Raw genomic sequence first — 12,197 nt, 5'->3', positions numbered from 1 at the left:
TTTAATCAAGGAAATATTTTGATCTTGAAGCTAGTGGTGAGATTTCTTTAGGAGGAAAACTAAAAAGACATACTTGGAAAAAACATTTGTAGTCACTTTGGTCAGACTTGTTACTATGAGCAGGGCTGGACTGAGACAAAAAATTGGCCCTGGCATTTATGGTTCTCATCTCTTCCTCACTTCTCTACAGCTAGTGCTTGCAGCAGCAGCCTCCTGTGGTAATGAGACCTCGCTACTAGTTGTTGTTGGTACTACCGTTCACAGTGTTCCGAGACCTAATCAAAAATTAATGAAACTAAATAAAAATATTAGAAGCTAAAATGGAAAAAGCAATGCATCTCCTAAAGCTAACCTCAGCTGAAAACAACTGAAAACTAAAACTCTAAACTGATAGCAAAAGTATTCCTATATCAAATATTAACGTGATATCTATTGTTCTTTTCTTCTGACAATTTATTAGACACATTGTTAACAATGTGATAAACATTCACCTGCCTTCAGAAGTGCGTCAGTTATTCATGGCGTTTATCCTGGAAACAATCCTCCATCCTGAAACCGGTTTGAGTTTCCCGGGCCTGACATCACTGCCAACGCTCACTCATTGGCCCAGTTTAGGAAGACCAAGCGTTCCCAGGACAACAAAACGCTAAACAACTGACCGAGGTAACCTGCGGCAGCTACTGACCCGCTCAGAAACACCGAGGATTAACATTCGCTTCAGTCCATTCGAAGTTTTCTGCGTTAAAGAAAGTTGAAGGCTTGAGTTGAGAAAGCGGGAATCCAGGAGAAGAACCTCAAACATGGTAAATCCTAGAAGCGAATTTAACGTTAGCTTGGCTGCTAGTTCACGACCTCAAAGTTAACATAACGCCGGTTTCTGGTCACGTGTTTTCTCCTCCCGTGTTATTGTTGTGGACACAGAGTGGTAACAGGATGTACAGCCACCAGCAGAGGTTAATGGCTCAGCGGCGGGTCCAGGAGCAGCACCGGCAGCAGGAGGCCCAGCGGGTGGACAGAGAGCGGCAGGTCCAGGCCAGCCTGAGGGAGGAGGAGGGCTTCGAGAGGAGGAGGTATCTGCGACAGGTGCAGCAGGAGCTCAAGGAGAAGCAGATAGAGAGCGCCCTGCTCAAGGTTTGTTTGTCTGTTTCGGGGGTGACAATTGACATTTAAGCACGCTCTATTCGGTTTTATTTTTCTGAATATATTGGTTTTCACTTTTACAGGTGAGAGATGGATCCATTCTGAAATCTGGTGAAATTTTTAATCAGAAAAATCCTTTCAGCATAATAGCAAATACTTCAAATGAAAAACTAAATAAAATTCTTCTGGGATTAATTAAAATGCATGTAAAGTATCCAAATGAAACTAAATAAAGCAGTAGTTGTTTTTCCTTGCAGCATAAATAAAGTAATGGAATACACCTAGTATAAAGGCATAGAATAAGAGATTTTGAGACCATCTCCATTTACATATATAATCTTCTTCTTTCACTGTTCCCATCGCCACAGTGGATCAACTCCTTCTATCTCACCATAGCACCAACCCTCCCTCCTTAATTATAGCCATGAATTCCCCCTAAGATCTTCCTCTTTTCCTCCTTCTTAGCAGCTCCATCTTCAATATCCTTTGTCCAGTATATCCAATATCCCTCCGCTGCACCTGTCCAGACCATCTCAGCCTCACCTATTGGAATTTGTCTCCAATTTCAGATCTAATATATTTTCCATTTCTGATTTTACATCAGACCAGTATGTTTGCAGCTAAACTCTTTACAGTTCAAAATAAGACATGCTTTTTAAAGTATTGACCAAGTCTTGATCGGATTAAGATGTGAGGAGTTTACTGTCCATGGATCCAAAATGTTAATTCAACTAAAAATGTTAATTTTAATGCCTTGTGACTTGATACTTCACCATACTGGAAAATTCAAAGGTTGTTCCCAGATTTCTGCTTGATTACTAGAAGAACTTGTTCTTTGAGTTTGTTTTTAGTATAGTTAATCCTTAAAAAGCCAATACTGACAGTGCTGACAGGAACAGTGCCTATTGGGCACAGACTCAAGCCCCTAGAGAATCAGGGGGCACTTTGTCTTATCCTTGAGTTAAAATTATATGATATTTACCCCTAGAAAGAAATACAGAACAAAAGATCACAGAGAGACAGCAGCACATGTTTGTGGCCAGGAGTTCTTTTGTTTCATAATCAATAACTGACTACAGATTTTAGATCCAAACTTTGAAAAAATATCCCTCTGACACTTTTCTCTTATCTGAGCTTTAAATGTGATAAATAAATGTGATTCACAGGCAGAGGAGGATCGAGTTAACCGGGAAAAGCAGCTTGAACAGGAAGAGAGAATGGCCAGGGAGCTGGCCCGCATCAACCACGAGAAGCAGAAAGAGGAGAAAATGAGGCAGTATATCAAAGAGAACAGGTACACACACACACTGACCTCGTTACCCTGACTTACTGGAGGCTCTGGGTCAGTAAACAAACACATTCGACATTTGTCACTTTCTGCCTGTTAAATATTTTCTCTGTGTATTTTTCAGCACGGAGCTTCGAGAGCTGGAGTTGAAGCTGAAGTCTGCGTACCTGAACAAGGACAGAGCCGCACAGATTGCTGAGCAGGAGGCCATGAGGTTTGAGACAATGGTGAGTCCTGAGGGCAGACTTTCTTTGAATATAACAAATACTCTTGAAGTGTGGAAATTTTAACAGAAAACACCCAAAACTCTCCCCACCCAAAACTACTACTTTTGGGTAAGTACAAAGAATACAAAGGCTGCTCTGAAGTCTGTAGGTTGTATAAATATGATGTGTCTTTTAGCGGGAAGAGGCAGACTACGCTCGCAAGATGAAGAGCGAGCGGGAGCGGGTAGCCGTTGAGCAGCAGAAGCTGCAGCAGAAGCGCCAGGAGGAGATGGTGCAGTATCAGAAAGAGCTGGAGCAGCAGCTCATGGAGAGGGAGCGCAGGAGACAGGAGGCGTATGAGGAGTTCCTCAAAGAGAAGCTCATGGTGGACGAGATCGTCAGGAAGATTTACGAGGAGGATCAGACGTGAGTCGCTACTAATTCATAATCTCTTCATGATTAGTTAAAAAAATACCTGCAAAAAACAATAGCAAGTGTCTCAGACAACAGCTTCCTTCTAAACGGGATGCAGAGGTAGCACAGGATGAGTGACTTTTTGAAATGTTTTCCTGAAAGGGAGCGGCAGCTGAAACTGGAGAAAGTCCGAGCCACTCAGCAGCATATCGAAGAGTTCAAGAGACAGCAGGCCGAGTGGAGGCGCATGGAGCGAGAAAGGATGGAGGCCGAGAACCGACGCATCATGGAGTTTGCCATGCAGCAGCAGCACATGGAGAAGGACAGGATAGCCAAGCTCAAAGAGAGAGAAGAGGCGAAGGAGCATCTTCATAAATTGGTGAAGACTCTCGGCTTCTTAACTCTTTGGTGACGACGCCGGAGTGCATCTGTAACTAACGTCTCTGTCCTCTGCAGCTCTGCGTGAAGATTGAGGAGGAGCAGCAGCAGCGTGAAGAGATGGAGCGCGTTCGTCAGGAGCTTTATTTGGAAGAGCAAGAAGAGGCTAACAGGCAGAGAGAAATCGTAAGGAGCTTTACTCTGCCCAGCTTCCTTCCACAGGAAAAAGAGTGTGTTATGTTGCGATTTTGAATTGACTGTATGGTGTGAATGCTTGTCTGATTCTCTGTGTGACAGACTGGTGACACTCGCTCTTACTCTTTTGTGTAACAGGAAGAGATGGAGAACAAAATCAGACAGAGGCTGATGATGCAACAGACCTTCCAGGAGCAGCTGGCTTTCAAAGAGATGCGGAGGCAGGCTGAGAAAGAGGAAGAGGAGGCCTTCAGGAAGATGATGATGGCCAAGTTCGCAGAGGACGACCGTATAGAGCAGATGAACGCCCAGAAACGACGCATGAAGCAGCTTGAACACAAACGTGAGGTGGAGAAACTAATAGAGGACAGGAGACGACAGCAGGAGGCCGACATGGTACAAATTACTCTCTTTGATCATTTTTTTTTTATCTTAATGTATACTTTTAATGATGTGCTTTGTGATATTTTGATTACTCTTCCAGGAGCTGGAGGCTAAAGAGAGAGCGATTGAGGAGCAGAAAGAGGCGTTGCGGAGACAGATCGTTGAAGAAGAGAGGCAGAGGCTTCTGAAGCGTCATGCGACACAACTCCTTGGATACTTGCCTAAGGTGTGAGGCGGTACACGAGTCACAAATAATTTTACGCAGCTTCAGATCAAACACATGTATGACCGCTTGTGTTTTGTTTCCAGGGCTTGCTGCGGGAGGATGACCTGGAACACTTAGACGAAGACTTCAGAAAACACTTTAAAACACGTCAGGCTGATGCGTTCTCTGATGATGGCTGGGAGGCCAACGATTAGATGCTTCTCCTCCAATCTGCCACTAGAGGGCAGTGTAGTGTTACAGAAGTATAGATACAAGGGACCGATTCAGGGACATATTTTTATTAAGAGGTGCTGACAGGCACTGAGTTAACATCATTCCAAACAGACGTGGCAACTCAGTCTGCCAATGTTTAACTGAAGAGACAAACCAAATCTATTTATCATTTTTCCTGACAATGTTCTGAGAGACAACTGAGGCCTACAACACAAAGAAGTATCCTAAAATAACAGTGACCACTGTTAAGCTTTTTAGCTTTTAAAAAATAGAAGTGGAGATATTCAGTGGTTATTACTTCCCCCAGTCTAGAGCCTTCATGAATTCTTCTTCTGTGAAGCTCAGCAGCTTAGCAGCTTCAAAATGCATCTGCACACACAAAAAAAAACCCCTTAAGATTAAAAACTAAGCACAGTATCCACTAACAGAGTAACATGATGACTCGTACCTTTTGCCTTTTGAGAATGTCGATTAGCTTCAGTTGTTTCTTGAAGGCCATGATGAGTTCGGCTTTCTGCTTTTTTAGCATTTTGTTTTCAGCCAGCAGATTTTCTTTACTCTGATGTTCCTCAGTTATTTTGTCCTTATTTATAAAAGAAGGCAAAAAGCAGAAATTAGTGCAGGCTCAGCAGGACCTCACCTTGTTTGTGCAATCTGAAGTTGTCAGAGCAGATATTTTAGCGTGCAACTTAAAATTCAGTTCTATGTACATGTGAAAGATCTTCAAAATAAGATGTTGGTGTGAGGGACATAATAGCATTACCTTAACTCATATTTTTTCTCTGTATCTTTAACTACACCTATGAATTCATGTCATATAAAAGTTTTTCTGCTATGCCTCTTTAATTAGAATAACTGATATACAAATAAATATAAGACACTTTGTGGCTGTTGTGTCTCTATAACAAGATTTAATGATTACATATTGGAATTTTGTTTTTGTTATCGGTTTTAAACCTCTGTATTTTAAACAAATGTTTTATTTTGATGATAGTGTTTATACCTGCAATGGAAGTCTGCTTTTTAATAGGACTGGAAAAAAAAAATCGGTCCTGGCATTTTTGATCCAGGCGGCCCAACATGACCACTCGAAAAAACAAAAATCATTATATATCCTGCATACACATTATATATATATATATATATATTCCATTTTACTTGATTATAGATATTGAAGCAGATAATATAAGACTATAAAACAATAATTAGACCCAAAACTAAAATCATAAACATTGATCTCAACCACTGTCAGAGCGACGTTAGGGGCTTCTCTCTTTTCCTGTTTGTCTCTTACCCTGAACAAACAGCCCTTTTTATACCTACTGCTTCATTGAAATGGTCATCCAGATAGAAATGTACAGACACGCAAGTCATATAAGACCAACTCAGTGTAGTTGGTGACTTGCAGAGTACACATCACAAGTTTGCAGCATGCAAATGGCATGCAAAATTAAGAAGAGTTATAAAAAGCAAAGCTCTGGATAATTTCTTTGAGGACATAAAACAGCACAGCAATATGGATGACCCTCTTTCTGAGGAGGAGGATAATATAGATTATCAACCAGAGGACAAAGACAGATCTGATGAGGAGGTCACACGTGCAAACCTGCTCGTGTTTTGATTTGTTCATGCCATTGTCACTAAAAAAAGTCATCATGGCTATCACAGCCCTTGAAGGAAAAAAAGTCCACGGTGACATTTGGAATGACACTGATGAGGAATACCTGAATGCTTATAATGGTGCCCTTCTTGCTGCAGTGTACAGATGAAGCAGCGAGACCAAGCATTGACTATTTTTCAGGCAACAGTGTTGCTTCAGACCTTTTTAGTCCTTAGATTTTACAGCAGACATACTAGAGCAACATCTGATATACTTGCTCCCATCAAGGATGTATAGGAGAGATGGGTGCAGCTCCTTCCACTGAGGTTCAACCCAGGGCCACAGGTGACCGCTAAAGAATATTTTGTTCCTTTCCATATAAAAGTGTTACTATAGGTAATAACACTTCTCAGTAATAGTAGGTAATATAACCTTTTTTTTTCTAAATTCTCTTAAGGTTTGATTTACAATTTTTTTTAGATAGAAACAAAAGGTATGCTGAGGAGAGAAAGGACCTGAAAGGCCATGCCAAAAAAATTAAAACCAATATTTTCAGACATAAGGTAGCCTAACAAGGTAACTGATAGGCAACAAACAAACTGGATGATTAAACACCGTTCTGAGGCTATTTTCTTTGGCTGATTTAAGACACGGGTCAAAACTGACCTGTTAACTTTAGAGATAGTTACAGAAGCTATCACAAGACGAAGGTTAAAGTAGCCTTATTCAGTACAGACACTGGAAAATCACCACTGTCACTCCATAGACCTGTACACAAAGCAAATTGGTAAGAGAGTTGTTTTATATTGAATTGAATTCATACAAATCCTCCCTTTATTATGCAGACTCAGAGCAGAGCCCTCAGATAAGATGAAGAGGTAGAAAATGTCAGCAGCCTCCACCTGTAAAACTATTACTGTCTTGGGCTGTTGTCTCATTGTTCCCTTTCTAGTGCATCTGCTGTTAATTTTATTAACACCAAAGTAGCTGAAACTGATTAACAACCCCTTCTGCTACTTAACTGACCTGATCAATATCCCACAAGTTTAACTGGATTGATGCTGTACTCTGATTAAAAAGTATTCCTTTAATTTCTTTGACTAGTGTGTATTTCTGATATAAAGACAAACATAGAAAACACAGACATGTTTATACAGGAATCTTTGTTTTAATGCTGTTACCTTTTTCTCCTGTTTCATTTTGTTCAATTGAGTCTTCAGCCTCTCCACCTCCTCTAGAGCTCGGTTCAGGCGGACCTCTACCGTGCTGTGGACAGCTGCTGCTTGTTTGTGGGATCTATTCAGATTTTCTATCTCCTACACAGAGCACAAAAACAGGTGACACACAACAGCAGCTCAGATGAATTACGCTGTCCAGTTTTACTGCTTGTTTTAAAGAAATTGTTGCAGTAGTAATTTGCTCTGAGCTGTTGGCGACACACACCTTGCTCAAACCAGACACTTCCAGTTGAAGTCCATCACATTTTTTGTTGGACTCTGCGGCTAAAGCTCGGTGCTTCTCGATTTGTGTCTGCTGAATGCTCACGGTCTTCTGCAGCCGGGCTCGATCCTCCTCCAGCTCCTTAATCTTTGCGCTAAGCTTTGTGTTTTCATCGTCCTGCAGAGACATAAATTCAGACACTTCAGTCTGAGCAGTAGAAAAAACAATCCAGATACAATAATACATCCATGCTGTGTTAAACGATCTAAGGATCAGGACAAATATATTTTACCAAAGTAACTTTTTTTCCTCTAATGTAAGGCATCAGCAGCAACATTTCTGTTTATAGTTGTATATATAAATATTTACATTACCTTCTTGTAATATTCACATGAGATCTGGTCCAGTTCCTCTTGCATAATCCGGAGTTTTGCCTTCAGGACTCGTATTTGAGCTTCTGAAACTCCTTAAGAGACAACAATCAGATTTATACGCTTGTGAAAAAATCTATATAAGCATATGAAACTTATCACATGAATTAATTAATCTCAAAGCTCCAGTTTGGCCTTCATTTGGGATTCTCAAGGGGCAAAAATCATCTGACAGAAAAAAACCTATTCGTGGAAAACTATACATGTTATTTAGTCATTGTTCCCACTGAATAAAAATGTGGTTTATTATTTTTTAAGTGAAATAAGCATTACCTGATCCTACATTGTCTCCAAAGTTAGGTATTTCATCCACAGCATTTTCATGAACTACAGCATTGTTCATTTTCTCCTCCATGCTGTGAATTGTCTTTGCCAAGAATAAATTAGCAGAATCTTCTACAGCTTCAAAATCATCCTCTGAGCTCCTGAAACAATCAAGCACAATTTCGTGAAAACCCGTAAACTGTGATTCCTCCTGGAGAATAAATCTCACAAAAGATTTATGAGCAGAAAGGCTTGAAATGGATTTAGAAATTCTATACAAATAAAACTCACCCAGTTTTAAAGTGGGGATCTTTCACTTGTTTTCCACTCAGCATATTTTGTGATCTTGATGCAACAATTCTTTTGGTCGCCTCCTAAAAGAATTACACAAAAATACTGAAGTGACCTTAAAGAACTTACAGCACCTTGTTACCCCAACAGGACACTTCTAAGGTGACCCTGAGAGGTCAAAAACACTGCAACTTAAGAAAACACCAGCAAATAGAAAAATGTGCCACAAAAGCTAAAAAAGCAAATTCACAAAAGAAGTGTTTCTGAAGAGACGATAAAGTAATGGAACAGCTGCAGAAGTGCTGGAAACCAAAACATCTGGAGGATTGCACTGAGACATACTTCAAAGAAATGGAGGATTATGTTTTGTGTCGTGGGGTTTAAACAAGATTCATATAATGCTGTCCATCGATGTTTGCTTTTAGCTTTTTACTGTTATCTTATCACTTCTGCTGCTGTTCTTTACTTGTTCATCCATGAAGTTACTGTGTGTTTGACCTCTCAGGGCCACCGTACACTTCGCTCACAGATTGCTCACTTGTTGTTTCCAAGGTATAAAAAAATAGAAAAGAGAGAAAAAAAAGTGGAATGGGAGGCCGAGCTTTTAGTTATCAGGCCCCTCTCTTGTGGAACCAGCTCCCAGTTTGAGTCTAGCTGACAGTCTCTCTACTTTTGAGATTGGCCTTAAAACTTTAAGTTTGAATAAAGCTAATTCGGCTGGCTCACGTGAACCTGAAGCCTCCCTATGCTAAGCTGTTAAGAGCTTTGGTTGAGGGGCGTTTTCTAAGATGCCCGAGCAGTTTTCTTCACTCCCCACTGGCTGCTCCTCCGTGAGGTCTATTCCTGTTAAAAGGGAGTTTTTCCTTACCACAGTAGACAAGTGCTGCTCATATGAGATCATCTGATTGATGGGGTTTCTCTTTAATAGTACTGGGCATTTTTTCTTCTTTAAATACCAATATAAAAAACCTTGTTTTCAACTTCTGCTAAGAAAAATAAAACTGAACAGAGCTGAAAACGTCCACAACGATAATACAAACTGCTGAGCAAAATGCATGAGATACAGACCTTCACACCAGGCTGCTGCACAGCACATGTGTGAGTCTTTGTTATCCTGCAAGTGAAAAGTTAAACAGAGAGATGCAAATGTACATGTATATAAAAAAATATCTTTCTTTTCAAGGTGGTTTTGCTAAAATGATATATCCGAATGATCAGAGATAAGGAAATCAAACCTTTTACCTGGACGTCTCTTCTTCTTCAGTGTCTGTGAGCAGGACATTGGATAAAGGCTTTGAAAGAACTTCACTTTGTTCTCTCTAAAATAAACACAGAGTTTTGACTTTAAAGTAAGCATGCTCCCTTCTTAACTTCTTTCATCTGACTTTTTTAGTGCTACTGCGCTCACAAATTTTTTTCTTCCAATTATTGAATGCAAACCTGTTAATAACTTACCATAAGTTGCTCAGCCTGTCTAACTAAATCTGCTGTTTTGGCTTCCAGCTCTGCATTAAGGAGTCTGTTGGAAATAAAATAATGAATAAGCAGATTTATATAAACAACTTTCAACAAGTTGAAATTTAGTGCTGCAGGATTGTTGGTGATACAAGTGGGTCACTCTATCTGGAGTTACTTTTTTATTATTATAGATAACCAGTACTGGTCAGTGCCCTAAAGAACTACTGATTAAACAAGTGCAAGAAATAGTCCACATATAACTTATTCTGACAGAAATGAGCAACTTAAACTAAAATGCAATGTTAAAATTATCAGAAGGGTTAGTGCAATTACTATATACAAAAATAAAGCAAGCAGGTGTGAGAACAACTCCTACTTATACTCTTCTTCTTTGGCTAAAAGTTCATCTGTGTGCTTCTTTGCCTGACCAGAAGCAGATTTTGACTGTGCCCTTATTTCAACTCTTTTGGACCTTTCAGCCTTACTGGTAGAGGATGGACGTTTCTTGACCTAAGCATCAACAAAAAATGACATAACAGGAGAGTTATCAACAGCTATGAAAAAAAAGTTTTCCTTTGACTTGTTATTTTAACATAACTCAAATTTCAAGCTATTTTCTCAGCTTTGAGTTATTTTCTCAGAAGTTTCAGTTAGTGAGTCGAAATAATGTTTTGTTTTTTCAGTGGCACAAACAAGCATCCATACAAAACCCTTTGAAGGACAAATTTCACATTCCATCTGATACCACAATACCAGCATTTATTTGTTAGATTGATACTCGTTAAGCTCTTATATTCTACTTTTTTCTATTTAACTATTTTCCACCTTTTGTACGTGTTTTTGCTAGTTTACCTGCTTTGTTCTGTACTTAGCTGTTCTAATTTCTTTTTATAAGTGCTGCATTATTTTATCTTATCACTATCAGAGGTTATCCAGTTCACTAGAACATGGCTATGCCATATTATAAGGCTCTTTTTTGTAACTTTGATGTGCAACAGTAAGAATGAGACTGTGATGTTATGTTTTGGTGTTTTTTGTTTTGTTTTTTTGTGTGTATTTTTTGTGCGTGTGGATTTTATTTTTTTGCTTTGTCAGTGCTCCTGTTGGCGGAAGCAGAAACGGTTGCCATAGTTACTTCAGTTAGTAAAACATTTTGGTTAGGCACAACTAAAAAGCTCAGCTTAATGGTCTGAGAGACATTAACATGAAAAAGTAATGTTACAAACCTGCGAAATGAAGGGCTGGACCTTTTTATCAGCACTTCTTGCCGCCATCGTGTCGCAGACCGAAACGACGCGTTAATGGTTGCATAGCAACAGATGGTACACCGCGGGCACAGTACGGCAACCCATGAAAGACAATTACGGAGATTTTTAAACGATTACAGCAAATCATTTTTATCGACGTTGTGCTAAAATACTAAAAATAATGTTTAAAAAGGGTACTCGGATAGTTGTTGAGTTATTTGTTATATAAAAAAAACATTTACTCACACTTAATATTCATTTTAATACACATAAAGGAAACCTAGTCATATGTTAACATTTTATTTCATGCAGACTCAATGTGATTACATCAGAGGGTTGAATGACAGAATACGGTCCGCGTCTTTGTAATAACTAAGTACATAGAAGCAATATTTTGGCCCAGAGGCTTCCCTTGAAGACAGAACTGGTTAGATAGCCACCAACCACACCTAACTCAAAAGTCATTCTGCACTCTGCAATGTCTTTTGCAGTGTTGTCAACTCTTCAGTAAGGATAATCGGTGTCCTAAAAGTCGCTAGAAGTAGCTAAATGACGTCATCGCCCAATTTGCATAATTGGTCCTGCCTATGTAATTGTAACAGACGCTGTAGGAGAGAAATAACATCGTGGAAGAGACATAGAGTGATTTTAAAAAAAAACAAAAAAACAGCCTAAAAGCATTTGAAATATATTTAGAACTAGAAATTATTATTTTTTTCTTTTCTCTTGTTACTGTTTTCAATAATTCCAACCCTCCTCCTTTATCCGGACTTTGGACCGGCAAAAGTGACCCGAAATAGGCACACTGGCGGAGTTACTTTTTTTGGTGTGTGTGTGTGTGTGTGTCTTTTTAAGTTGTATTAAACCTTGTCATCCACAAAAAGTAACAGTAAAAGAAGAACATTTTTAACCATTAACAATCAAAATGGACATAGCAAGCCTCACCAGACAGCTTCAGTCGAAATCGGATGTACAAGATGGAGTTATGGCTCTGCAAGGACATCCGATTTCTAAGTTTGCAA

General features: G+C 39.5%; 2 protein-coding genes across 4 annotated transcripts; one reads left to right on the top strand and one right to left on the bottom strand.

The window, feature by feature from the left end:
- The first annotated feature begins 43 nt into the window (after window positions 1-43).
- mns1 (meiosis-specific nuclear structural 1) lies at window positions 44-4,452 on the top strand. The gene is made up of 10 exons (XM_040011395.1): window positions 44-803; window positions 922-1,131; window positions 2,307-2,434; window positions 2,553-2,655; window positions 2,831-3,060; window positions 3,211-3,427; window positions 3,505-3,612; window positions 3,760-4,017; window positions 4,106-4,231; window positions 4,315-4,452. The coding sequence occupies exons 1-10, from the start codon at window positions 801-803 to the stop codon at window positions 4,423-4,425; spliced, it is 1,494 nt and encodes a 497-aa protein (XP_039867329.1). The 5' UTR covers window positions 44-800; the 3' UTR covers window positions 4,426-4,452.
- Window positions 4,453-4,511: 59 nt separating this feature from the next.
- Window positions 4,512-11,267, bottom strand: tex9 (testis expressed 9). Of its 3 annotated transcripts, XM_040011396.1 has the most exons (12): window positions 11,155-11,267; window positions 10,305-10,438; window positions 9,926-9,989; window positions 9,713-9,789; window positions 9,539-9,584; window positions 8,471-8,553; window positions 8,189-8,340; window positions 7,859-7,950; window positions 7,488-7,661; window positions 7,226-7,360; window positions 4,893-5,027; window positions 4,512-4,813 (listed from the first exon to the last, which is right to left on the bottom strand). In XM_040011396.1, exons 1-12 carry the CDS (start codon window positions 11,200-11,202, stop codon window positions 4,739-4,741), a joined length of 1,215 nt encoding a protein of 404 aa, XP_039867330.1. In that variant the 5' UTR covers window positions 11,203-11,267; the 3' UTR covers window positions 4,512-4,738. The 3 variants fall into 3 exon arrangements, with proteins under 3 accessions (XP_039867330.1, XP_039867331.1, XP_039867332.1); XM_040011397.1 differs by lacking the exon at window positions 11,155-11,267 and having other exon boundaries at window positions 9,706-9,789; window positions 10,305-10,357; XM_040011398.1 differs by lacking the exons at window positions 9,539-9,584; window positions 9,926-9,989; window positions 10,305-10,438; window positions 11,155-11,267.
- Between the last annotated feature and the right edge of the window lie 930 nt (window positions 11,268-12,197).

Source organism: Simochromis diagramma, unplaced genomic scaffold, assembly GCF_900408965.1.
Source record: "Simochromis diagramma unplaced genomic scaffold, fSimDia1.1 OVJJ01000603.1, whole genome shotgun sequence".
Classification (NCBI taxonomy): Eukaryota; Metazoa; Chordata; class Actinopteri; order Cichliformes; family Cichlidae; genus Simochromis; species Simochromis diagramma.
This window is presented reverse-complemented; position numbering and strand designations above follow the sequence as displayed.